At 45.1% G+C, this 27958-nt stretch overlaps 1 protein-coding gene across 1 annotated transcript; it reads left to right on the forward strand.

The window, feature by feature from the left end:
* On the forward strand, positions 1-27409 carry FGF9 (fibroblast growth factor 9). Its single transcript, XM_050907524.1, has 3 exons — positions 1-277; positions 6837-6940; positions 25730-27409. The coding sequence occupies exons 1-3, from the start codon at positions 1-3 to the stop codon at positions 25973-25975; spliced, it is 627 nt and encodes a 208-aa protein (XP_050763481.1). The 3' UTR covers positions 25976-27409.
* The last annotated feature ends 549 nt before the right edge of the window (positions 27410-27958 follow it).

Raw genomic sequence — 27958 nt, forward strand, 5'->3', positions numbered from 1 at the left:
ATGGCTCCCTTAGGTGAAGTTGGGAACTATTTCGGTGTGCAGGATGCAGTACCCTTTGGGAATGTGCCCGTTTTGCCGGTGGATAGTCCGGTTTTGTTAAGTGACCACCTGGGTCAGTCTGAGGCAGGTGGGCTACCCAGGGGGCCTGCGGTCACGGACTTGGACCATTTAAAGGGGATCCTCAGGCGGAGGCAGCTATACTGCAGGACTGGATTTCATTTAGAAATCTTCCCCAATGGTACTATCCAGGGAACCAGGCAAGACCACAGCCGATTTGGTAGGTATTATCCTTAACCCTTTAGTGGTCATGTGATGAAATAATGGGGCAGCACTGCGGGCGGGGGGACGGCGGGGGTTGCGAGGCGGGCGGGGAGGGGGGTTTGTGCTGATGGCTGATCCGCCGAGGGAAAAAATGAACGTGTCCGGGATTGCAGATGTACACAAGCGGCACCACCGCAGCGGAGCAGGAGCCCTCGCCGAAGTCGCCGGGTGTTTGGTGGCGATGTTTGTGTAGCCCCAAGTTCTGCTTAAGAGCAGACACGTACTGGGAGGTGGTGGTGGCGGTGGTGGAATTTTTGCTCGGGACGTTTCTGCTGAATGATTTGATTTCGCGAGTTTAAAGGGTTTTTAATCATTAACCACTACAATTTAAAATTCACCGAGTTTCCTGAAGGGAGTGGCTGTCGTCCTGTACGCAAATTCACGAGGGCTTTTCTTTCGTTTTCTCTGCCGATTACCTGCCCTAGTAACTGCCTGAATTGCAAACCCAGCTTATTTCGCTTCTCGGCGAGGATTCACCGGCAGCGCCCGCCGATCCGCAGCGGGGCTCGCCGCACGCCCGAGCCCGGCCCCGCACCCCGCAGCCGTGGGGCGCTGCCGGTGCCCGGCGCCCCGGGAAGGCGGGGGCGCAGGTGGGGTGCCTGCTCACCCGTAACCCGCCGGGAAGCCTGCACCAAAACCTGCCTTTCCCGAGCTATGTGGCGTGTCAAGCTGGCAGCGAATTTGCAAGAGATTGATCCGTTCCCCGGGTTTCATTTCCAGGGGACGCTATTTGTGACTCAGCAGCGAGGGCTGGAGGGCTCACGGCTTCGGCCACCCTTAAGAGCCTGTGCATGCACACACGCACACGCGAGTCGAGTGGGCCTGGAGCTTCTTTGCTGCCAGGGAGACTGTTAAAAGGCCCGGCAGATTCGATGTACGAAAGTAACTAAAACAGCCTGGATGAGCTGATCCTTTTTAAGGAGGGGTGAGGAAAATATGCCAGGTTAGCTCGCCACGCTCCCAGCTGTTGGAAGGAGTTAACTTGTGAGTGAACCAACCTGACAGCACTTAAATTCGGTCGTAAAAACAAAGTCCTGTGGTGATTTTTTTTTTCTCCCTTCGTGTTTTAATGCCAGATGTTGAACGATATCTAAACCGTATTTTATTGCTTTGTGAAGCTGTTTAGATAATGCCGGTGTTGTAGGAGATGATCTCCAAAGGGCGCAGAAGGGAAGGGGCGGGGGGGGGGAGGGAGGGAGAGGGCTGAGGCTCGCATGGTCGCAGGTTTATCCTCCATCCCCCGCCAGCCGCTGCTCCCTGACACTCTCACGCTGCTTCCAGGCTCTGCCTGCCTCCCACGCCGCCCGCCCGCCCTCCCGGGGTCCCCGGGGCGGGCGGGGAGCGTCGCGGCTCTCCCGGGGGCGCAGCATCCACGCTTGCTGGCGAGAAAAAGTGCGGGAAGTGTTTTAGGCGGCCGCGCAGTGCGGGGAGTGGGGGAACTGTGCATCTAGGCGTTTTCCTTGACACAGGCAGACGCCGTGCACAGCTGCCGAACTACAGCCGCAGCCGCAGGTTCCCCCCTGCCCGCTGCGGCGGCGGGCAGGCAGAGGCGGGCGCGGTGCGGGGTGCGGGGCCGGCGGCAGGTGTAGGGCGGCCGCGCCGCTGCGCGCACCGGCAGCCGGGGCTGCGGGGGGCCGGCACCCCGCGGGGCCCCGCCGCCCCCGGAGGAGGGCCGCCAGCTGTTCCCTTCGCAAGGCGGCGGTCACCACATTATTCGCGGCGTCTATTTTTAAAAATGGCTTTCCAGCCGCAGTTGCAGGAAGCTGGCAATTTCGAGGGGCAGCTCTTCCAGCCCTTGCAGCGCCTTGGCTTTAAATAGGTTTATTTTTTTCCTTCTCGGTTTGATCGCCCTCTCCTCCCTGGGATGCACCCTTGTGATAACTCTTCTCCCATGGAGTGCGCCGGTGATGCCCCTGCTCGGTCCGGGGTCGGGCAGACCGGGCATGGCAAAGCCATGGGATGCGTTGGGGCTCCCGGCTTATTTCGGGGCGGGGAGGGGATCTCGGTGCTTTTGTATCGGTGCCGTGACATTGCTGCTGTGTTTGCCGGGAGGTCACCGAATAGCAGATGCTATTTGGGTTTTGGTGATAGTAAAGTCTTCTGATGGTCCTGGGAAGCTCTGCATCCCAACTCGGGAGCTGCTCGGGGGAGAGCGGGCTAACTTGGTCGCCTCTGAGCCTGTGCGGGAAACCTGCGTGTGTGTGTGTGTGGATGTGGGGGGACGAGTCAGAAGGAAGTTTTCCTCCAGGAATAAGGAGGACAAAGAGAAACCCCCGGGGGCTGCGCGCCTCTCTGGGCTCTGCCCTGTGGGAATCCCCCTCCCCGCACACACACACACACACACACGCGCACACACCTCTGGAGAGACATCAGATAAGAGTAATTCTTTTGTGATGCTATGTTGGATGTGTGCCTATTGCATACAATAAACCGAGCCATATTGTGTGTCTATACTCGCCCGGTTCTGGGAGCCCTGGCATTTCGCAATTCCTGCAGCAAGATGTCCATCTCTAAAAGAAAAGCTCCCCGGGAGAGCCCGGCTCGGTCCCCCCCGTAATGCGATCTCAGGTGATCAAAGCCTAATCTCTCCTGGGTCACAAAAGAAATTTTTTTGATGCAGTCTCCTTTAGTCTAGGGCATTTGCTAGACAGTAGAGTCATTGTAAATTCAGGAACTCTGTAACAGCGGAGAGGCGTGCCTCTGTGCGTCAGCACAAGTACTGCATGCACAGCATTAAAAAAATAGGAGCATGCAGGAAAAGGAAAAAAAAAAAAGCTTGTCAGCAGGTGACCTCCGCTCCCCGGGACCTGCTGCTACAAGGAACCGCTGCGTTCATCATCTGCGGGAGCCGCGCAGCCGCCCGCCCTCCCGCCTCTCCACCTCGCCCTGCCTGCTCCGGCTCTCGGGCTGGCGAGGCGGGCTCAGCGCCGGGGAGGGCGCGGGGGGCGGCTCCGGCCGGGGGGGTCCCTGCGGCCGCCCGCCCCTTCTGCTGCTGGATGCAGGGTGCCGGGCCTGCCCCCCGCCCCGTGCTGTCTCCGGGGGGAGCCGGCATACCGGGGCGGAGGGGGCCGTGTGTGCGTGTGATGCATGCGGAGGGCTCTGGCCCCCGGGAGTGGAAATTGGGGGCAAGGTTTTAGGGGGAGGGAAGGGCCCCGAGCAGCCCCCGCAGTCTCCCCTGCTATTGAGCGCTGCAGAGGGGAGGGGATGCGGGGCGGCTGGGGGGGGGGGGGGGGGGGGGCAAGGGCACTGTAAGAGCCTGAAACTGAAGCAGGGCCCTGCTGCCTCCTGGGGGGCTGTGGCTGTCTGCGCTCCCGTCTCTTAATTGGCATCATGTGGGGGAGCGGGCGGAGCGGTGACAGCTGCGACAGGCGGGACGCATCCCGGCGGAGCGCTCTGCTCAGCCGAGCGCCGCAGCTCCGGCCGGCGGCAGGCGGGCGGGAGGCGTCGGGGGCAGGGGGGCGCCGGGGAAGCCCCTGCCCTCGCCCCATCACCGGGCTGACCTCCCGGCAGCTTCTTAGCCACGAAGGGCTCTGCTTTCCTCACCCCTCTGCTCTTCCCTGGGTGAATGATTGCTTGTTAAATACACGGCAGCACAGCTCCAGCGACCTGCGCTCTGCCTGCGGGTCCTCCGCCGCTTCCCTTCTCTCTGCTTCTCCGGGAAGTGGCTGGCAGAGATGCTTGTTTACCGTATTCGTTGATGGTGTGTTAGGGTGCTAAGTGGAAGCTAAACTGCTTCAATCCAGCAATACAAAGAGAGACTATATATAGCCAAAGACAAAAACTGCAAAGGGCACAACAACAACAACAAGAAGATGTGTAGTTGCGGAGATGTTCATTGCTTAAAGCCAAGGCAAATGCTTCTGTAGGTCTGTTCTTTACCAGAGCTAAACTAGATGAAAGTTAAAATTTCAGGTTGTGTGAACGACCCACCTCCTTTCTCCTGTGAGCCTGGCAGGAGAGCAGGACTGGCCTTCACGGTCAGGCTGGTGTCCTGCTGCCAGTCAGCACGGTCAAAGTTGGATCATGTGCAAGAAGGTGCATGAAGGGCTGATGTGGACATGTAAGGAATAACTTTACCCAAAACTTTCTTCCTAACCTCTTTGTGGAGGAGTGGGTCTTTGCCTTGAAGCGGTTTCATTGAGGAAAATGCTCAGTGTCTGACAAGAAGATATTCAGCATCCCATGTACTGAGACAGTTATTTCCTCTCTCCTTTTCTTCTCTTCCCCATTTTTAGCTATAAATAGGGCCCTAGCTTTTAAAGTTTGGAGCTGTCCTGATTTTTGTTTGGTCCAGCCTCATTTTGAAGAGGAATATCTATTTTAATATCTGGTTCAGGTCCTAACTACTATCTGTATATTGTAGAAACTACACAGTGCAAATATTCGCAGGAGTGTTGGGCCAAATCATGCAATCCTTAAACTGGCAAGACTTGTGTAAGACTGCATGCTTGGCTCCAGATAATCTCTTGAAGGACTTAACAGCATGGCACATAAAACTTGCTGTGAATAGGCTTTTGAATATTTCAAAATCAGTCTCTATTCTGATCTCGAATATGTGGATGCTCTTTGCCAAGTACCTTAAATTCATATTCTGCAATTACAATAGGATGTGACAGTGCTTTTTTGTTCTTTTGACACACTAAGCAGCATGCACCCAAATATTTGAAATGAGGACAGCAATTAAAGTCTACATTTATACTGATGTGAAAGATGCCAGACTTACTAACTTAGCTATAGTATGGTATAATACACACTTAACATAAGATTTAACCTCAGTTAAAATTGCTTGGTAATATGTATCAGGTAATATGATAGTTTCATAAAAGCTTTACAGAAAAAGCCTTAGTAAGAAATCTGGAAGTATTGCATGTCCGGATATAATGGGAATGTTTAAGTTGTTTCAATGGATCGATTGTATCTGAGATACTACATATACCAGACAAACAGCATGCTACCACTTTTTATTACTTAAAAAAAAAAATCCATAATTACTAAATATTTCCTCCGAGTATTTTTTATTTGTGCATAGGTAGAGAATAACTTAAGATGCCCAGGCCTTAAAACAGGGTTATCAAAGCAGTAAGACTCTGGTGTTTGTAGTACTGAATAATATATAAGGTAATGATCAATAGTCCCTTACAGGGAATACATTTCATCTTTACATTAGCTTGGCTATAAATTTTCCATATTGGCTTCAACTTGTGCTGTGTTAGATTTATGTGATTCATGCCTGTTATTGATTAGTGCACAACTATTTTTGTGGGAGATGCCAAATTAATTGTTCAAAAAATCCATGAAAGTTCTTTTTTATTGGCCACGTGAGGCTCAACACATCCTATACTTTTATTATTTCATGTAAATATAGTTTCCAATAAGCTTTAAAAATAGTTACATGGTGTGCTTAGACATGAAAATTCACAAAATATATTGAAAATGCTACTCTGCGCTTTATTTTGTGGCTCAGAAAGTAGCATAACACAGCAGTGTGCTTCTGAACGCTGCTGGATAACTCCTGTGAGATCATTCCAGTCTTATACGAGCGCTCCCAAATAGGAAGCAATTTCCATTTTTTCCACAAGACTTCCAGGTTTATGCGAGGTTTGGCTGGTAGCATCCTCATGGAAGAGGTAAGCAATTTGCAGGGAAGGCTGCCAAAACGCCCCAAACCCTCGGAACCAGATGAGCTGATATTTGATACAGATACTTGCTGTACTGTGCACATTGATGCTGAACCTAGGAGCTTTGCAGAAGCAGTGCTTCTCTGCAAAATGTTCTTCTCTCTAGTGCACAAATGTCTGTGTGAGCTTGCTGTTACTATTAGTATACCTGGTAATACACTATTACTTAGGTTTAGAATATTTTAATTTTTGAATTTGAGATGAGTAAAAAATAACACACCAGAGAGAATGGTTACTATCTAGACAGAAATGTGTGAGACTCTGGACTATACTAAGGATTTTCGTTTCTCAAGCCTCTGGAAGATCATACTGTGAGTACATCTTTCCCCATATTCCTGATTCATTGATGCCTGGAAGTAGATCTTTTGGTTCCATGTGTAACGTTGTTTTTATCTCACAATTCTGATTCAAATGTACTTTTTCAGAATTTATTTTGCAAGACAAATTTCATAGGTTCTTTAATCCTGCTAATTTTTGCAATCTAAAAACTTGGGTTTTTTTTCTTTGAATGTATTATTTGTTGTGCAAATCAGAATATGACTGAGCTTCAGATCTGTGTTTAGAAATTATGAGAAAGATTGAGAGTAATCTTTTAATTTGGTACGTTAATGCTGTCTGCAATACATCATTCTAGCAGAGACTCAAAGGACTTCACTGCTCAAGCGTTGTACTTTAAGATATATTCATTTGTTCCTCATCTTCCTCGAAACAACTCTGAAAATGGGAAAACACCTTTCAAAATATCTGCTTGTCACTCAGGGATCAGTCGCATCTGAAAAAAAAGATCTTTCAATGGAAACAATATGTACATTGTTTGTTTTTTCATGCATTTTATAGGTATACTGGAATTTATCAGTATAGCAGTGGGCTTGGTCAGCATCCGAGGAGTCGACAGTGGACTCTACCTTGGAATGAATGAGAAAGGGGAACTGTACGGCTCGGTAAGTTCCCACTGGCCTTGGGCAGTCATGATCCTTACATTCTGTGGGAAAAATACTTGCTAGCTCCTACAAGCCCCTGTTGCACTAGGTGCTGTATGAGCACTGTTTCTGCTCTAAATATCTTGCAGTGTAATTCGAAACAAGACCCTGTGGGTGGTATAATGAATATGGGAGAGGGAAAAGGTGACAAAATCAGGAATGAGTAATAATGCGGACGGACGACAATTTAGATACAAGCAATGGAGACTGACGGCCAGAGCTGGTCACTGAAGACTAAAGGATGTACTGTAAAATTTGTAAACGTGCCCTTTCAGTAGAGACCTGAAAAGAGACAAAGTCGCTGCCTTTTGTGCGTAGGCAGAGAGCTTTCTAGGAATTGACAAAAAGTAGAGGGGGAGGTAAAGGGTGGCATATGTGCATGAGAAAATGAGAAATAGGAGTGGATAAAAGTTATAAAAAGTATAGGAATGAGGGCAAGAGGTTTGGTGGTCTTGTCCTGAAAGTTCAGCTGGTGCTCCCTGAGGGATGGCAGCAGGAGTGAGTAACGGGTGTGAGGGAGGAGTAAAACTTGGTATTTCAGATGTGGGAGTTAGGCTGGCAAACCAGCCTACCTGCAGCTGATGGGTGACTGTTCTCAGCAACGTGGGCTGTCTTGCAGCAGAGGAGTGTGTGTGCATGTGTGTGCGATGTGACCCTTACCTGGGAATACTTGAGATATCTGACGTACACTGGGGTTCACACCCTGGGTAGATCGTGGGCAGGGGGAATCTGAAATCGAGCAGGTAACTCCCCAAATAGTAGAAGGCAACCTCTTCTAGCAGTAAAGTATCAGCCTCCAAAGTTGACAAGGACTAGAGAAATAGTTGTATTTGAGGACAAGGATGGCAGGTTCGAAGGGTAAGCAAGTGTCTAAAGTGAAAAGAGGCTGTGTTCAGCCTCTGGGCTTCATTAGAAGCATGGAGGAGAAGGTGACAATGGTCGACTGATGGTGTAAACATTGCAAAGAGAGACACTCAAAAAGGAGTTAAAGAGAGTGGCTTTGGGTGTAGCTGAAGATACCTGTGTCAGAGGGGAGTAACGGTAACTGGGAAAAGGGTGGGGAGGGAAGTGAGTGGGACAGCAGCGAGAGTAGGAGGAAACATGAGAAGATGGTGATGAGCGGGCAGGTGAAAACAGAATGAGTAAGAGGGAAGTCCAGCTTTCATCTACGTGATCCATGGAGAAGTGTGAGGAAGCGAGACCAGGAAGGTCCAGCAGAAGTGTTTTTATAGGGGTATCCAGGTTCACTGATCCCTTTCTAGTAACATTTTGTGTGAGAGAGGGAAGGTAGAGGGGGGAAGGGGACTGTCTTCTGAGCAAAGAGCAGGCTAGGGAAGGAAGCCAGAAGGTACAGATCACGACAGTGTATGTGGGAGGCAGAAAAAGAGGTTGTAGAATGAGGGGCAAGGCTGGGATGGAGAATGTGTGGACATGGGAGAAGGGGAGATGCAGAGATGGTGAGAACCAGTGAGTGGGAAAGGCCAAAGAAAAGGGATTTAGCATAAATGGCAATATGGAGGAGGAAAAGGTTGGAAGAATGGAGAGGAAGAGAGAAAGGGAATGGATGCAATGACAGATGTAAACAAGTTGCCTGTGAGGAGTGAGTAAGTTGTCATAAATCACAATCCTTGTGCAGCTAATGAATGGGATAAAGAACTGGTGAAGTCATGAGTACTTTTATGGTTCAGTTAGGCAGCAAAAAGGCAGAACAACAACAGTAATATGAATCAGTAACATTGATAATCATCAGTAAGAGTAATCGTTTAAACAGATAAACACAGTGAATCAGTTACTCTACACTTCAGATATTCAGAAAAAGAAAATGTGATTATTGGTAGAGCTTAAATGCATAGACTTGGGAAAGCAAATGTTACATCACTCTTCTGTGCAACTTATATTTTGTGTTTGCAGAATGTTTGACTGTCAGAGTGAATTACTCAAAACATTCTTTGCTGAAGAAATATGCACAAGAAATTCTTTGTAAATTGCTAAGCTCACAGCGTTAATAAAATAGTTGTTCCATGAACAGCAGTTCTAAAGGAGCCTGCTTTCCTAGGAGTTTGTGTCTCACAGTCCAAGACATGGCTCTCCCTGACCTTCTGTCCCTGTGGTAACACAAATTCCTCAGCCTTTTGTGTTTCTTGCATGGAGAAAGAGACAGTGTTAGCTGTCCGTGCTCACCGGATTGTCAGTTTGCAGGGATTACATAGCTCACCACTCCCAAGTGGGACGTGCAAATGATTTCTCTTCTTTACCCTGCCTCTGATTAGTTGCAAAACTGATAGGAACTTAATATTCTTGAAGACCTTTGCCTCCTGATTGAAACTGGTTGAAAAGCTAAGGAAGGATAGACAGGCAGGCAGATGGATATACAATATAATTGGATAACCTCTTTTCCCTAAGAAATGACGCTAAAAATATGAAGCCATTCATAATGGAGACCTGGCAATCTATAGGGCCAGAATGCAAAGTTCAGGTTAAAATCTGATGGATGATATGGCTTATTGTCAGCCTCCGGAGATGGGGCATACTAAAGAGTGATGGTAATTGAATTACATTACTTCCAATGAAATATAACCTCTAATGGCTACTCAGTGTGATGATGCTTTAAAGCCTTGTCAACACTAGCAATCCTAGTGCCTATATTTCAGCAACTGTCAGCTCTCGTAGAAACACTGAGATAAGCAGGCCTCAGAGCAGATTTTTGTGTAGAATTGGCTGGACATTTTTAAGTGACAGTGTTTTGCTTTTGGTTTTGATAAAAATAATGCAATTAATTGAAAATGAAGTTCTCTGATGGGAATAAATGTTGCAGTTTGAACCAGAAGCAAGGTACAATCCAGCACAGAATTATCTTTCTGGCAAGAGAGAAGATCAGTTTAACTGAAATTAGTTTCGAGACTGATATGTGATAGACTGAGGTTCAGGTTTTTCACCTGAATTAAGTGGAGCGGTCACTTGGGTTGAACTGTTCTGTAGCACCAGCAAGTTGTCCTTGTGCTGCCTGTGCTGGGAGGTGGGTCCCTCTGTCTTGGTTTCTTCACTAAGGGCCGTGAATAGCACCAGCTTTGTCATGGAGCAGGTACACTTATGAGGCTCTGAATGTGTTTTCTAAGGTGGGAAAACTGTTTCCCAAGCACAACTGAATAGCAACCTAAGAAATACCTGGTCCTGCTCTACATCAGCATTGTGGATCTAAGCAGGTGTGTTTCTGCAGGCATTCAGTACTGTAGCACTTGACACTGCCGGAATAGATGCCCTGTGTCTATGACACTATCATATTTATATTCAAATTACTGCATGAAAAATATATTAGGTGTGAATCAAATCAGCGACCTAAGAGACTTCTGTCCTTCTATATTTGTGTTTGAAACATTTGGCACAGGAAGATTTTTCCCGGCATATTTGTGGTGCCACTGTCGATGGGACATATGGTGAAGCAGAGCAGCCAGGATGAGTGAGTGCTGCCAATTTTCATGAAAGGCAACAGTAAAGGCAGTTTCAGCATATCTTGATCCAGACAAGTTCCTCTTGGCCTTCTCAAAGTGCTGCTTTCCTCCTAGATTAGCTGCCTGACAAACTCTTCCCAACTTGCCACTGTTACAGGGAGCAGTTCTTACTGCATGTTCTGGTTAAAAGAGCACAGTGACTCTCATGCTGCTCTCAGGCAGCAATGTGTAACATAGGGTGGCTGTTCTCAAGTTCCTCCTCATCCCACGGATTTAGCCAGGGAAAGCTGAAGATATATGTATGTGGCACTGCAGAGAAGCCAGTGGTAGCTACGTAGCAATGACTTGGAGGCTGGTTAGTGACAGCAGCTTTCCCTCCCGTCTCGCTCTGTTCCTGCTCTCCCTTTACCTTGCCTTCCCCTTGCAGCCTGCAGCTATGACTCATCATGTTTCACAACAGCTACTGTGCTTGTCACTGGAGAGGAGGAAAAATCCAAACTACAGATAGGACCCAAAGGGTGTTAAGATGAGACACGAAGACCTTTTTCCTTCCCGAGCGCCAAACGGCTCTTGCCAACACCTCTGGCAAGAGTGTTAGCAAATGTGTCTTAGCTGTGCTCCTCAGTGCCATACCATGGAGCGAGGGAAGTCTTTCTGATCAGTCCCATGACCTTGATGCCTTCATGGGCTGTCCGCACCCTCACGCTGCCCTGCACCGCTGCCTTTGGGAATATCAACAGTTGGCACCCACATGGCAGGCAGTGATGAGAACCCACGCCACGAGGTGCCCATTGTTTGCACTGCAGGCTGTCCTCTGAGGCAGTCCTGTGCTACCTTGAGCACAGCAGGACCATGGGACACCCTCGCCTCAGCTGCCCTCGCTGTCCCAGGCTCTTCTGCAGTAGAGAGCTGTGCTACATCCCACTGCTGGCATCCCTGCCCCACTGATCTCCCATGGACACGGACCTGCCCCACTCCTCTTCTCAGACTAGACACAAGAAAGAATTTTTTTACAATGAGGGTGGTGAAACACTGGAACAGGTTGCCTAGAGAGGTTGTAGATGCCCCATCCCTGGAAACATTCAAGGTCAGGTTGGAGGGGGCTTTGAGCAACCTGGTCTAGTTGAAGATGTCCCTGCTCATTGCAGGGGGGTTAGACTAGATGACCTTTAAAGGTCCCTTCCAACCCAAACCATTCTATGATTCAATGAAATGCTGGTGTCTCCATTGCTCCTTGTGTCCTTGGCAGGTGGCAACGGGCAGCTCAGGCTGGATGCTCAGGAGTAAAATTGGGAGTTGGAAGATCTGGAGCAGCTACAAGGGGAGCTGTGCAGGGAGGAGGAGGAAGACAGGAGGGGAGATGGTGGAGTTGTCGGGGAAGGGAGAGAGGGCTAGGAGTGCCTGGAAGGAGAAGCGAGGGGAGGGTAGAGAAACAGAGGCTTCATGTGCCCACAGAGCACCTGGGACAGAGCCGAAGAGCCCAGATCTGGAGCCAGGGAGGGACGCTCCTCATGCCTGGGTTTCAAACTTACAGCGTGTGTGCAGCAAAATGAGATTTCTGACTGCTTATAACAGGCTAATAAATTACTGTCCTTCAAAAAATTAACTGAAAACTTGTTTGTCCCCATGTTTTGTGACACTAAACCTGCCTTTTGCTCCTAAAACTACTGGGGAGGGGGTGGAGGAGGAGAGAGAGAGAGAGTACTGTCCTTGAAGAAACATGTTTTCCCAGTAAGTGTGCGGGGAGGTGACGATATGCCTCTTTATTGTCCCAGCAGGGCTGCACCTGCAGTGTTTTGTGTTTTTGTTTGGGTCCGCACAGTCCTGGAAGGACTATGCAGCTACAAAGAAGGGTGAACAGAATTTTTTTTGACAAAAAAGGGACATTTTTTCATAGTTTACTGAAAATTGCTTGGTGTAGGTAAGGATATGTTTTGCTGCATTCTAAAAATATCTTTTATGTTCCTGTGCAAATAAGGGAAGTGAATTGTTCAGCCCTTCAAATGGTAGGTCAAGGTGCACGGAAACAACATGAAGAAAAAAAACAGGTTGAAGGTGCATGTTGGGAAAAGCATTTGGGCCAAGTATATGGTCACTACAGATATCTAAGAATAAGACAGGTAAATAAATTACCCTGCAGTATCATTCACACTTTCCTGTTAGTGTTAAACACCTCTGATCTAAAGCAATTCCATATGCTTCAGATTGATTGATTTTATTTTTTTTTTAGTAATCTGGATTATCTGTCCATCAGTGTAGATGCAGGCACTTGTGGCTGAGGTGAGCCTGGAAACAGGACAGTTGCAGTGCACAACAACTTTTGGAGGGAGAATTAAATGCAATTTGCCTGAGTGAAGGCGCAGACTTCTAGGCTGAGAGTGGTCAAATCCCAGGAGGGATAATGGCTACGGCAGCAGGTTTAACACCCTTCTGCTTGTGTGTAAGATAATAAAGTGCCTTTTGCTAAATGGTACAAATGGTGGAGAGACAGAGGGCAGTTCCTGAGGCGGCTGAGTTGTGAGGAGTGGTCAGGCTTTCTGCACAGGCAGCATTGCTCAGGAAAACCTGGCACTCCTGTGATCAAAAACCCGATGGTGTCTTTTAGCAGTTACAGCGACTCGTGTCTTCCTGAGTAAATCCACTTTAAGCAGAAGAGTTGCAAGAAGCAGGCCTGTAGCTAACTTGAAAGGGCAAACTTTGAGATTTGAAGAGGACCCGTTCAAAAAGGTGCTTATGGCTCTGAATGTGAAGGAAACTTGAAACTTTGTCAGAGATGCAGAAATCCTGTGGAAACAATATCCCAGCAAGGGTGAAACTGCTGGGAAGGATTTGGAGACTAATAGGCTGTGGGTGCTTGACAGAGGGTCTGCAAGGAATGGGAGAAGGGCAGGTTGCAGAAAAGCACGTGTCTTAGAGGTGTAGAAGCACGGGGATAAAATGCAAACTGCTGCAACAAAGCTGACTGGAGCCCTGAAACACATAGTAAAATATAAGGCAAAAGATTTTTAAGCTATGTAAATGAAAAGGGAACAGGAGTCTTTACAAACATGGTGTACTCAGGCGGGAGTGTAAATGCAATATAGTCTGAATGTGGCTGCTAACTGGGCTAGCCGCTATTTCTGATAGACTCCTTGGAGTGGTAACACGGGGCTGGGGATTCCCTGTTGTGTGATGAACAAAGGGAGCGGGGGCAGCTGACACCACTGCTGAAAGAAGTGGCTATTTTCCCTCCAACCATCCATCCCCTCCCTCTTGCTGGCACAAGTGTTTCTTTTGCTGCCCGGTGAATTGAAGCGGAGAACTGGAAAACAATCTGGCCAAGCAGAAGGGCCGTCTTCAGCCACAGTGGTTCCCTCCCAGGTCAGGGCAAGTTGTGGTGCAAAGGTGGGAGCAAGCGCGGGCGAGGGAGCGTTTGCTTCTCTCTGAGGCAATGCAGGTGTTTGCCAGCCTCGAGTGTTTGTGGACCTCTGGCCGCGCGGTTTGTGTTTGGCTGGGGGCACGACCTAGGAAGCTGGAGGGCTATCAGTCTGACTCGGGTTGTGCTCAGGGCGTAGGAACACACTTCTAAATGAAAGAGTAGAGGATGACCTGGAAGTACATGCAAGATGAATTTACTGAAGCTGGATAAATAGTTTCAGGCGAGCCTAGTGTTTTATTTTTGGTAGAAATTTCTTTTTCTAGAAATGGGAAATACAGTTGTGCTAATCTGCAGGGCTGTGTTAGGTATGACTCGCAGAAGAGAGCATTTGCTACAGCGGGTGAAATGGGTGTTAGCAGAAGACTTGTATGATAGATGGTGAAAAAACTGAAGAGAAGACAGCAATGGGGAGTATTGAAAAGTATTAGACTGGAGTGAAGCTATTAGTGGAGTTTTTATGGATTGGTCCTTGGGCTGGTTTTATTCCCTGTTTTTATTAGGGACATTAAATATCTTGGCATAAAAAAAGTAGTAGTGTGTTATTGAAATTGTTGCAAAGTTGGGAAGTATTTTCAGCATAGAAGGCAGCCTCACAGAAGGGGCTTGGTGACTTAAAGTGCCCAAAATGTTTACATGTGGGGCTCAGGGAGAGCTCTATCAGTGTCACTGCATATGGCACTGGTAGGACCTAGTCTAAATGCAAAGTGCAGTTGGTCACTTGTGTTAAAGAAGATGAATTGAAACCGAAACAGGTGCAGAAAGGGCTTACTGGAATGATCAGAGGGATGAAAAGACTATCAAATGATAAAGTCTGAAGATCTTGGCTTATTTAGCCTGCAGAATGAAAACTGAGGGGGTATGCTCTTGGTCTCTGTAAATATATTGAGGTTTAACACCAAGGAGAGAAAAAAAGTCCTTGAAATAGAGGACAAGAATGAATTGGTTTGAATGGGTCACAAGAAAGCTTAGGCTGGATAATGAGGAAGTTTTAGGTCATGAGGAAGTGAGATTTTGAGCTGGTCTGAGGAATTTTTGCAGTGAGGTGGGAGACAAAGAATAAATGCTTTCTCTCTGCACTGTACGGTAGGAAACAGCTTTGTAATTGTGGACATTTTCTTTGTGGAAGGCGTAGGTCTGAGAAAAGCCCTGAAACTTTAGTTAATTGGGCAGATTTGTCTACAACCTCATCTACTTCACCTTTGCAGATAGCCTCTCTCTGAATTTGGATGGGCAGCCCTGCTGAAAGCTGGGTACTGTTAGATGGTGTTCCTCACAGGTACCAGAGCTGGGGATGAGAGTAGAAACTGCAACCCACTCAGCAAGGTATGAAGGACTCTATAGAAAAGAAAGGTCTTTTGAGATGTCGGTACTGGTGTAGGAAGAATTGATAGGTGAATCCATATGCTTAACACAGGTAGTATGGGAGAAAGCTCTGCGAGAAACTGCAGCTATTGTGGTTCTTTTTAAACTAAGGCTTCAGTCTGTTTTTTAAATCAGAGTTTCACAGATTATAACACCTGTCACCAAAGAAGGACACCTGCTAATAGTGTCTTGTGGGATAGATACTACACTTTTCCTCAGGTCTTTGATTTTCCTCAGAGGACTTCATTCCAGATGCTTACTAGGTCTGAGGATAATTTTATACGAGAGAAAACCCTCAGTGATCTCCTTACCTTGGTCTGCAGTTCTGTGCTGAACTTGGATTCTCACTACATGCCCGGGACAGGAAAGTATTAGAATATCTCCTACAAAAATGATATCTATATATATGTGTATGTATATAAAGCTAAGCTTTGGTAGAACAAGATCCTACTCAAACCTTAATTTAATGATTTGCTTTCCCCTAATTAAAGATGTCTGGAATTTTGTATTCTTACAAAAATGGGAGATTAGAAGTGCTGCTTGAAGAGGCAGCCAAGGTGATCTAACACCTTGCAGAAACTCCCTTCCAGAAAGGGCAGTCCTGGTTCCCTGCCTCTGCTGTGTGCTTCTGCTTCCTTCCTTGCTCCAACATCAGCACTCATCTGACCTGTTAGGAGGCTAATTTAGGGTTCTAAAGCCACAGGAGAAAGCTTGCCTTTCTTTTTGTAGGGTTGCTTCTCTGCTGATTTAGCTCCCTGAACTGGCTTGTTGCCTGTTTGGGCAAGTACTAGCGCTCACTGGGGGAATCAGCTGCAGTGTGGGATGGGAGAGAGGTTGAGTACCACGCTGTCGACAGCGGGCAGTTGTTAAAGTGGCATAACTGCATTGCAAACCCAAATCCTACCCAGTGAGCACGCGTGGGGCATGTTCAGTTTGAATGTCTTCAGATTCACTTCTTTGCAGTTGTGTACCTCCCCAGTCGCTGCAGCCCTGAACATTTCTGGAGCTAGCTGTGTTAATGATACGGAGGTGTGAAAAGGGTCAGTGTCTTCAGTTGATCTGAGAATACTATGTTGAAGTGACATGCTAAAAGAGCATCATCATCAGTGATATCCTGAGATATGCTTGGGGATTATTCGCTGCATCAGATAAAGATCTGATGTGCTCTGTTTCTGACTCAGGAGCCAGTGGGATGTGAATGTGGCACTCTTTCCTACTTTACCATTCATCATTTTCAAAGACAGAGTAGAAAAAGTCTGCCCTGCAGGGACTTTGTTAGGGATTTTGACTAGGTTGAGATTTGCTTTGCAGTTTGAATGTGCTCAGGCTGATTTGGTGATGTGCGGTAATGCAGTTCATTTGTGTCGCATTCAAAAAGCTTAAGAAATAAAGCTTGCTACAGTGCAAATGCATTTCCCCCCCTTTTATAAAGCCCTTTGGTTTCTTTTTCATTCCTTTTATAAAGGCAGACCTCTGCTGTTCCTTTTGATTTGAAGATCAGATTTTATATTCATGTTCCATGATTGCTGCTGAGGAAAAACCTGGCTTCTGGTGTGGATGCTGCATGCTTTTGAGGTCTGGCCCAGGCTGTGCATCTTTAATCTGCTAAACTTTGCTCTTCAAACTTAACACAATTATGGAGGCAACTATGACTCAGGAAAAATTTTGACTTGATTCTATTACGGTTGAAATGCCATTGACTTCAATGGAATCAGGACTGGACCTGCTCCTGTAAAACCACCAATTAATTTTATGGTTTTGTCAGCAGACCCCGATCAAGAGCTCTACTGTATTCATCATTTTAAAAACCTAAATCTAGACAGAGTTCCTGCCCTTGAGAATCTGCAACCTAAAGACAGTCTTTTAACATGTAAATGTTTATGGCTTTTGCATAGCAAGGGGGATTTTGGCCTGCTGATGCCTTTGTTAGGACAGCGTCTAGTGTATAATCTGGACTCAGAACAGGAAACTTATTGGGGAAGACTTCAGGAAAATCCTTTGAGTCATTTTAGAATATACAAATGTTGTAAAGTTTAAACAAAATCATCAGGTTTTTTTTTTCTTTATACTTTACAAATCTGAATTCTTTGGAAGGTCTGTGTGCTGCTGGTACCTGGTAGACCAACTGCCTGGTCTTTGAGCTCTTCAATCACCAGTTCTGTTGAAGTTGTTATAGCTATTTTTTTTTTTTTTTTTCAGACAGATCGACAACTTCTTTCATCAAAGCTGAAATTAACTGCATGGCTAAAGTTTGACCCATTGAAAGACAGGTCCACTGATGTGCGTGTGTGTGTGTGAGGAGTAGGGGGCTCGCGGAGGAGCAGAGCCACCCGACTTCCTCCAGCATTTCCCGAAGGCTAGGTCAGCTGTATCGCTGAGAATCTCAGTCAGGGCATAGCAACACCAAAGATATGTGGATTTTCTGAGAAACCTTAGGGAAGAAAGTGAAATACTAAAAATTGTATATGTAGATCCATGACTTTATGGTGGGATTGCCTCTGGGAAAAGGAATGGGGGAGGTGTCCAAAGAGTCATCTCTGGAGAGACCGCTTACGAGAAATGTTTGCCAACGGAGGAGCGTTGCTGTCTAAAAGGGCCAACGTGACATCTTTTCTTAAGCAGCAGCTCTTTGAAATGCTGGTCTTCCTCTGTGTTCAAAAAAGGTGGGAAATTAAAAGGCCTCATTTTTAAACAACTTAAACTGAATATGCAATCGATTCCTGCCGGGTAAAGTACCAACCCTTTGCTGTACTGCCCATCAAAGCACTGTAGATTTTAAAATCTCTCTGGCAAATTTATTGTTTTCCAAGACTCCAGTGGATGTTTGGCATTTCAGTGAGGAGGACTGGATCTTTCCAAAATGTGATAGCGTGTGATGCTTTGTTTGTTTGATGACCCCCATCCAGAATGACAATGTGGTCAGTAATGTCCCTGTCCTCTGAGCTAGTACCTAGCAGGTAGCTTTACATAAAATCAGTAACAAAATATAGAGACAGGCTTTTGTTCATCACTCCTTGACCAAATCATCTTGCTGAAAGAATAAAACATGAAGTACTTTTATAGCCTACATTTTTGTCACTACATATGTATTATAATTATTTGGTCCCCGTGGCAAAGCATTTTATGAAGGGCCTTGAGGGTTCTGCTGTTTTTATGATGACACCTTGTAGCTGAGGGATAAGGTGCTTCTCTAACGATGGATAAATCCAGTTTGGGGGGTACTCACTGAGTGTAGAGATTCATGCAGATTAAGTACTTTTTATCACCCACTTTACGATGTCTTTCAGCGTGTGAGTTTAGCTGCTCCTGCAAAAGGCAGCACTTTCTGCTGAAGGAGGGCTATCTTTCCTTTAACCCGGCATTCTGTGCTTAGAACCACAAAACAAAGTAAAAAATACTGACAAAACACTTTGATGCTTTGCTCCATCTTAGTTGTATTTAAGGAAAGCATGTTTTATTTAAAAATCTCTATTCAGTTAAAAGCTTAACTAGTCTTTCAGGCTAAAGAGTGTGTGTGTAGCTGTAGGATAACAGCGCTGGTTTGACATACACGTTGTCTTTTGATAGAAGAGAATTTGTGGAGTGAGGAGCGGGGTAGGTCAAGTTACAGCTTTCAGTAAATCTGAGCATGCCTGAAATGGTTCTTTTAGTGTCTTAAAATATTTGTTGCCTTTTTATCATTGCAAGCCTGATCCAAGTTCCATTGAAGCTGATGGGAACTTTTCTCCTGTCTTCTTTAAAAATTGGCTCCGGCCCCCATATCAGATTGCATACCACCTTGCTTTCTGATTCTTGGAAGGGTTCAGCCAAGCGTTATGAATTAGATGCTTAGATAACATTGATGACTGCAGGTCTTGATTGTGCCAGGGAAACCAAAAATAAAATAGAGGTCAGAAGTGTAACTAGTAAATGGCACAGTGTGGGCCCGGTCCTGCTGGCGCGGAAGGGAGGGCAACACACCTGCTTGTTTGTTTGTTTTTTAAGAGTTGACTTCGTCCTGGTCCTGCTCCGTTGTGGCACGGAGAAGGAAGGTCTTCAGCTTCCAGAGAAAATGGAAGGCCTGTCCCTGGACCTTTGTCATGACTTCCAACAGCAGCACGAGCAGACCCTAGGTGTTTAGGTGAAAATGAGTTTTCATCTAATGCACTTGGCTGGGCAGATCTAAATCAAACCTTTATGAACATAAGCATGGCTGCTGGTAGGCAGCCTGTGCTGGCAGATGCAAGCTCAGGCACAGTGGGGTTGCTCTTCTTATAATGATTTCATGTCCGGGCAGGGCATGCTTAAAGCTTGACAGATGCTGCAAACTTGAAATCTCAAAGGAGTGGATATCAGTAAAACCACGAGCTGTGGATTTGGCAGTGGCAAAAATGGATGGAGGCCGAATTGGCAACTCATCCTCCTGCAGCTCATGTCAGAAGAGCTCTGTAAACAACCCTGGGATAGCGTAGTGCTGGATCCCAGTCTGGTCTCTCCAGAGGAGGTCCATGATGGTGTGGAGAGCAAGGGAGCAGGAAAAGAGGGGCAATGGGGCAAAGGGGAGAAGCAATGAAATCCCTGCTGCACTGACAGTCTCCTGGGATTTTATTGTTGATGCTGGAGTCCGCTTGCTTTGCTCAGGAAGCTCTGCTTTTCTATTGCCTTCACTGGGACGTGGAAGCACCACGGTGTCTGTGTCTGTGTAGCTATTGCGGCTTTTGATGATAACGCTCCCAAGGGGACTAGGTTCTGCTGGGTCTTGGGAATTTACAAGCTTTTTGTATGAAAGATAATAATCTTTAAGCACTCGCATAACTGCTCCATGGCAGCAGTACAGAACAGTCACACTTTTTTTTTGGTAAGTGGGGATTTATGTATAATAAAAACTTTATACAAATTAACTAGAAGTTTAGGAGGAGAAACTAAGATGAATACTCCATCTCTGTGAAAGTACAAGGTGACCTCAGGTAGGGAGAATGCAATTGCCCAACTGTGGTTTTGCCAGGACACCTTGCCTAATTTCCCTCATCTTATAAAAAGTGCCATGGAATTTGAAATGCATGTGAGTGGCAGCATGGGTGCCTGGCTATGTGCTTGGTCTCTCTTCTGGCCCTGCAGGGTTTCCTGCTGTCTTTCTGAAGTGCTCGTGGTGAAGCACTGACACAAACACAAAAAACCAGTCAGCTACTCCTTTTGGCAGACTTTTTTTTTTTCCTTCTTTTTTTCCATGTTCTGTCAAATTATTAAACAAAGCGTTCTGAAAAAACACTGCTTGGAGAAACTGTTCAAAGAAAACTCTGTGACATTCACCAAGTCAGACACTCAATGTGCAGGGCTTGCCTCGCACTGCTGTCTAAATTGGAAAGGAAAGTGGCGCTGCTCGGACACCGGTATTTGGCTTCTTGTTGTGGCTGGAGGTTGTCCACCCAGCCAGAGACTAACAGGCTTAGCATGGGAGATCAGGCAACACCACAGCAAATGCTAAACTACACCTTTATTTATGACAACTCTGGATGAGTGTTAATTATTAGCTGAACGTAGTATGTTCTAGAGGCTGTTTGCATTACAGCATGGGAAGGGCCAACTGCATGTAAAATGTGTTTGTAGGCAGAACAGCAAAGAAAACCACTTCGGAAGAGAATAGGGTTTTTTTTTGTTGTTTCTCTTCACTACATACACAGTTTTTATTAACGTCATATAGCCATAATGAGGGATTTGCATGAAGTTATTTAGGAGACTATATATTTAAACATGGTTTTATTAGGACAGGGTGGATTAACACGGTGATAACATGCAGCAGGTATGTAGGAATTGCTGACTACATCAGATATACTTCTTGTTAATAGTTGTTTGGACTTCTGGATTAGGTGTTTTCTTGTGAAGTGTCTCTTGAATCAGTGTAGCGGTTTGCAAAAGGGAAAACTATATGTGGCATAGAACAGAATAGTTTGCTAGACATGAAATGTATTTGTTGTGATTTTAGGAATGATGGTCTGAAGAGGTTTTCTTTTGTCAGGTTACAAAATAAATTAGAGTTTTAGCTCTGTAAGGTTATTTAAAAGAAAAAAAGAATTTTGATGTGTTTTATACAGGACCCTGTACTGTGCTTTCAACTACTAAGCAGCACAAATGTCTTACCATTCTTTAGAGTCATGAAACCATTCTCTGGGCAGTGTACATGTGTTTTGCCTATTTCCATTTATTTCCAATTAGCTGCTTCACAGGGATATCTATTTTTAAACAAGCTGGCAAATCTTTCATTGTGATGGCTGTAACTATGTACTTTATTAATTTACAATCTCACTTTTAATCGATCTACCTGGAAATACGATAACATAATTATTTTTCTCCCTGATTAGATGGTGGAGAATGTAGGAAAGGAAAGGGCTTCTGGGCTTGCTAACACTGACCAGGCATTAGCAGACTTCTGAATTAAACCTGCCTTGGGTTTCCGCCCTTGTGATATGTGCATCTTTGCACAATTCAATTATTTGAATGTTCCGAGTTAAATAACAGGTTAAAAAAACCCCAAACAAGTAAAGCGTGGAAATGTAGTAAAATGAGAATCAATCACTTTGTAGTGGAATACTCTATGAACAGTCCTCACAGAAAACATGTGGTATGTGGTGCAACATCTGATTTATATAATTTTGAGGTCACCTCTTTGTTTGGCCCCTGAATTAAATGATTTGATCAAGGCAGGCAGCCTCCCCTTTCACAGGAATGCAAGTTACTTTCCATAGCTGTTCCAGTTGGGTATGTTTGGTATTTGTGTCAGCCTTCGACAAAGATGTCTATTGACACTAAGTATGGTGCAAGGAAATATTTGCGCTGGAAAAATGATAGAGAAGTCAGTTGCTAGAATAAAAGTATGCAAAAATTGCTGTATTCTAGGGCTAAATCTTGCTTTTCAACTGTGCATACGGGTCTTTCTAAAAGTCAAAGCCAGAAAGGGAAATGCAAGCCACTTGTGATCAGGAAACACCATCTGCTTCCCATACTGGGAGAGCTGGCTTTCAGCAAGACTTTCCCATCCTAAGCTGGTGAGGCAAGAAGGTGCCTGTTGGCAGGATGGACCAGCCTCACCCCTGTATTATGCTTATTTCTGGCTTGAATAAAGGCATGTGTGCTCAAAACATCAGTGTAAGCTAGTGTTAAGTAGTGTTGTGGTAGTACATGGTTTAGTGGTGGACTTGGCAGTGTTGGGTTCATGGTTGGACTCAATGATCTTAAAGGTCTTTTCCAATCTAAATGATTCTCTGATTCTACATAGATGACTATCCTAGTGGGTATTGGTTTCTGTCTGTTATGGTACTAGATGAACCATTATCATAAGGATCTCCCAGGGCACGGGAAGAAGGATATGCTGGGATTTTGGTCCCCACATTATTTACAGGGCCTGATCCAAAGTCACCAACACCGATTTACTCCAGTGGTCTCTGATTACAACCAGAATTTCTAGGTGTCCTAGAAGGAAACGGTTTGATGAATTTATAAAGAAATTATTTCAGTTCTCTGAAAGTGTGATTGTTAGTGTCCCTACATATCTGAACCTGCATCCTGATTGCTCTGTCAAGTTCATGTTGAAGTATTTGCTTGCTGTCCATACATGAATTTCTGATGAGAATTCTGATGAAGGACAAAAGAGATGTGGCTGTATTGTAAGAGGATGAAAAGTAAAAACAGGATAAGCTTGTAAAATAAAGATTGAATTTGTAAGCTTGAAATCTATTGAACTCATCCAGAGCGCAGTACAATGCAAACCCCCTTATTCAAGGTCTGCTAGTTAAGCGTACCACAGCACTGTCATGATCCATCAAACCTGCCAGATAAAGAGAGGCTATTTTAAAATTTCTCCTTCAGGGCACGAGGAAGTACTGTTCTTGCAAAGATAGAAATTTATGATGATGCTAAAAAAAATGCAGATGAAGTGAATAATTAATGAATTCAAGACAGGACTGAAATATCTTCCTAAAATGTTGCTATTTTTAGCAGGGAGTGCTTCTGCAGTGCTTGTCATGTGATCTTATTGCCTTCTGAGAGCAGGAAAACAATCTGAATTAGTTTCTCTTTCCCCATGGACCTATAGGCCCAGCATATAATAGCCCTTAGCATCTGCTTCTGCCTTAAAGGAAACAAAGTGATTTTAAACCTCATGCAAAAGAAAACACTAATGAAAGCTGTACTTAAAGACAATCTTTATAGCAGCTGAATAGTCTTTATAATAGTTTGTACACTGAGGCTGTACAAGGGGGCTACTGTAATGTGTGTAACTTTCAGCTGCTCCTGAGGTCCAGTAATATTCACTGCTGCTGCAGTTTCTAGCTGTCAAAGGACATACAGGCAATTATCAATAGGACGTTGCAGGATCTGGCCCATAGATAAGGATTTAATGTAAACAGATTTGTGCTTCTTTTCCCTACAATCAGTATGGAGTGTTGCTGTGTTTGAGCTACTTCGCACATTAAAAATGTTATAGTCAGAAACGCCTCTAAAATAAATGGTTATATACAGCTGGCCTGCGCACGTGCTCATGTCTCTGCACGTGCTGCTCAGCTAGACCTGCAGGGAGGGAAGTCTCCTGGTCAAACCACAGGAGAGGGTGCAAGGGATGGGACTGCCGTCTTCTTCACCACAGGCTCCTCCTGCGACTGTGCAAGCCGCAGCCACCTGGGCCCACACAGGGACATGGCTGCTGCCGGAGTGAATACTCAAGTATTTAACATCCGAAACATGGTCCTGTCGGGGATTTCTCCTTCCTGAGGGGGTGATGAGGTTCCCAGTGCCCACCAAAGGGGAAGTCAGGAGCTGCTTACTTGCTGCCTTTCTTGCCTACTGGAGTTGCCACGGGTTGAATTTAGAAGAAACCTCCAAGTCCCAAACCTTTAGGCACTGAGGAGGACCCTGGCTTTGCAGCCCAGTACCCAGTTTGTAGGGGCGCAGAGGGCTGTTGGCCAGCTCTCCCCACTTGTGCAGGGGTTGCTCTCCCCACGTGGGATGCTTCCTGGGTGACTCCTGTAAGGTGCATAGGGCTCCTTGGACCCGGCTGGGACCTGGGTCCCCAACCCCGGTGGGCTGCAGAGCTCTACCCCTGGAGCAGCGTGCTTGCCATGCAAAGCAGCAGCGAAACATCTGGGCTGAAGCACGTCACTTTGGGAAAGGGTTGTGAGCTGAGTCCCGAGCAGCGGAGGTGGCCCCAAAGGCGCCTGCAGCCCCCAGGGCAAGCTGCAAGCTTCGGTGATGGTGCATTTTGGGAAGCGCCTGGATTAAGCCATGGATGGCGGCTTCTTAGGGGCACTGGAGCTTGAGCTGTGGCTCCTTAGTTGTGTTCAGGCACACATTTATGGCTTAGGTGCCGTAAATGCTTTGCTGCATCTGGGCCTTGGTCTCCGTTTTCCCTTCTCTGTGTATCTATCTAAAAGGACTGTTTTAAGATTTAATATCTGTAAAACACATGCACAGAAGTCTGCGTTGTGTGGAGCTTTGTAATAATTAGAAATTGATCCTCAACTGGAAGCTGGGTTTGGTCGATGTGAGTGCTATTCAAGTGAGAACTCTTGTTATGAAAAAATGTATTAAATTATCATTATTGTATTTTTTTGTGCCAGCTGAAAAGACTATTCCCAGGCTTATTTTTCCCAGCTTTCCATCAGCTCTCCCATGCTAGAGCTCACCACCTTTTTTCCAGTCATTTTGCTCAGTCACTTGTGTGAGTCCATCCTAAAATGAATCTGGTTATCAGGTGGCTGCTTTTTAAGCAAACCCCATCTATTTAGACCAAAAGGATGTAGAGCGGTACACACAGACTGAATAAGTGGGTGAACTGGAAAGAGTGGGAGTCTGTGGCAGGGGGATCTGATGAATGGTTGATGTCTTCAGTGGGTCCCATCAGTAGGACAGGACACGAAGACAACTGTAATAAAACAAGCCTGGAGGAGTTTCCTTGCCTAACTTTGTCTCAGCACGTGGAGTCTGTGCTCCTGTTTGAAGCTCTCTTGGGTTGTGGTTCTGTGATACAAATACTAAACCAAATGAAGGGTAGTAAATTGTATCTTTTTAAATTAATGAAATGCATCGAGTTCTCCATGCAATAAAAGGACATAGAGATTTTAAGGCCCTAAATTGTATTACATCCCTGCAAATCAGTTCTAGTTTTCTTTATTTATGTCTGTTTGTTCGAATGTGTGCACTCACGATTGAAGCAATTAGTTACACAAGTCCAGTAACGTCTTGTGAGCTGCTTGGGAATGATCAGAAATTAAAATACCTGTTTTCAGTTTTGTTGTTGCTGTTTTGATTTGGGCAACGAGGCTTTTGGAGAATAATTTTTGCTTCACATAGAGTTATCCACCCTTGTTACTGCTTAATGGAATACCCAGCAATACAGCTTTACTTAGCTAAAACTGGGAATATTGAAATGGTTTGTTTCATGAATTGAGCAAGAAGGTACTGATTTCAAGCCGTGAAAATAGTAATTCTTTAAAAAATAGCTTATTTTTGTGTCTGTCTATCTCCTTACTGCTTTTTCTTTTCTTTCCATAGGAAAAATTAACCCAGGAGTGTGTATTCAGAGAGCAGTTTGAAGAAAACTGGTATAACACATATTCATCAAATCTATATAAACACGTGGACACTGGAAGACGATACTACGTTGCGTTAAATAAAGATGGGACTCCAAGAGAAGGGACTAGGACTAAACGGCATCAAAAATTTACACATTTTTTACCTAGACCAGTGGACCCTGAGAAAGTACCGGAACTATATAAGGATATTTTAAGCCAAAGTTGACAAAGACAATTCCTTCACTTGAGCCCTTAAAAAGTAACCACTATAAAGGTTTCATGCGGTGGGTTCTTATTGATTAGCTGTGTCATCACATCAGCTCCACTGTTGCCAAACTTTGTCGCATGCATAATGTATGATGGAGGCTTGGATGGAACATGCTGATTTTGTTCTGCACTTAAAGGTTTGTCCTCCTGGAGGAGAGCCTATGCCCACTCGCTTGATTTAGTACGAGAGGGAGCGAGAGAGAGTGAGTGCGAGAGAGAGAGAGAGAAAGGGAGAGGATGAATGGGAGTGAGAGCGCGAGAGAGAGGAGCCAAGGGGAGGAGGAGGAGGAAGGCCTGATGCATGCTGGGGAATAGACACGCTTTTAAATTTTTGATCAGTTGTACTTCGTCATATATCAGCATAGCTGCCATACTTTGATTCATCAGGATTTTTGGCTGGTGGCCTGCTCAAGTGTACGCTGCATTTACAAAGGCATGGAGGGTGCAGTCTTACTTAAACAAGAGACTTTTCAGTTAATCGCTCTCTGGGTCTCACCCCACTGAGTTTAAAGCAAAGACCTCTTAGTAAAAAAATAAAAATAAAAAGTTAAATTTATTTATAGAAATTCCAAAGGCAACATTTTATTTATTTTATATATTTATTTATTATATAGAGTTTATTTTTAATGAAATATGTACAGGCCAGATAGGCATTTTGGAAGCTTTAGGCTCTGTAAGCATTAAAATGGCAAAGGCCACTATGAACCTGTGGTAAATTCATGCAAGTAAATATAAAAGTGCATGGATAAAAAAAAAACAACAATAAAAAGGTAATAATAATAATAATAAATTCTAGTGACCCTCATGTACTAAAGGCGACAATCTCTTTTGTGCCCGTATTATTGTACAAGTATGCACACCACTCATGACACTGAGTCCTCACTCTTCTGACTGCTTGTTTCATAGCTTACCCCCAGAGGATTAAAGAGAAAACTGGGTCTTCACCTTTTTTTATGTGTCTGTAATATTTCCTCTCTGATAAAGTGACTTCTTACATCATTGTAAACTTCACAGCTGTGGAAAATATAGGGGTTGGAATATATTCTACTTGTTAAAACCTATTGCAGATTATACCAAAGCTAAATGATAAATATGCTTTTTTTTTTTCCTAAAGCAGAATGCCAGAAACAACATAAGTAATATCAACAATTGTACTAATTTTAAGATTCCACAAACAGCACATAACAGTTTCAGAGGGCAAGAACCAGGTTAACAGGATCACTCTTGTAAACATGTTTATTTGTGCACTTGACTATCTACTATGAAATTATACAAGTTCCATAGGGGTCATTGTAACATCTTTTATGGAAAATTGCTTTCAGTGTGAACTGTCATAATACATGATATTAGCACCCTTCCTAAAGTAAAACTTGCAAAATGAAACTAATAAATCTCTATCAATAATGACAATGAGGGGGGCAGTATTAGACTTGTTTTTTTTTTTTTTTTCCTAAAGTATGTTCAAATATTCATGAACCATAAGTGAGCTGACAGTATGTAATATTTAAGGGATTGTAGCATTTTACGTTAAGCACACAAACACGTTGATTAGCAGTTACCATTTGGGAATTAACCCTTAGGAAGAGGCATTTTTTCCCCAGTACCCTGAAGGGAAAAAAAAAAAGAGAGAAAAATCATGTAAGGTCCATATGACAAATGCATTTTGTAGTTGTTGTATCTCTTAGGATTTGAATCCGGTGCCATTATGTTGAGCGTAACCTTTGCCACTGGATCTGTTGAGAGCATGGCTGGTCCTGACACCCCTGGCTGTCTGCAGAGGCACGGAGGCTGAGCGCAGACATACTTTGGAGGAGCTATACATAAGTTTGTAGCCTATTCGTAATTAAGTAATTTTTGCTCTAAGGCACTCTTGTCCATGTGATACATATTATTTGAAATGTAATTCTGTTCTGGAATAACCTCTGGCTTGGTGTCCTGAATG

The sequence above is a fragment of the Gymnogyps californianus genome, chromosome 1 (genome assembly GCF_018139145.2).
Source record: "Gymnogyps californianus isolate 813 chromosome 1, ASM1813914v2, whole genome shotgun sequence".
Classification (NCBI taxonomy): Eukaryota; Metazoa; Chordata; class Aves; order Accipitriformes; family Cathartidae; genus Gymnogyps; species Gymnogyps californianus.

What these genes read in the sequence shown, in the direction of transcription:
- FGF9 (XM_050907524.1), top strand. Translation starts at nt 1, where the DNA reads ATGGCTCCCTTAGGTGAAGTTGGGAACTATTTCGGTGTGCAGGATGCA. An exon ending in GCAAGACCACAGCCGATTTG is followed by an intron (nt 278 to 6,836) that starts GTAGGTATTATC and finishes TGCATTTTATAG; the next exon opens with GTATACTGGAATTTATCAGT. An exon ending in AAGGGGAACTGTACGGCTCG is followed by an intron (nt 6,941 to 25,729) that starts GTAAGTTCCCAC and finishes TTCTTTCCATAG; the next exon opens with GAAAAATTAACCCAGGAGTG.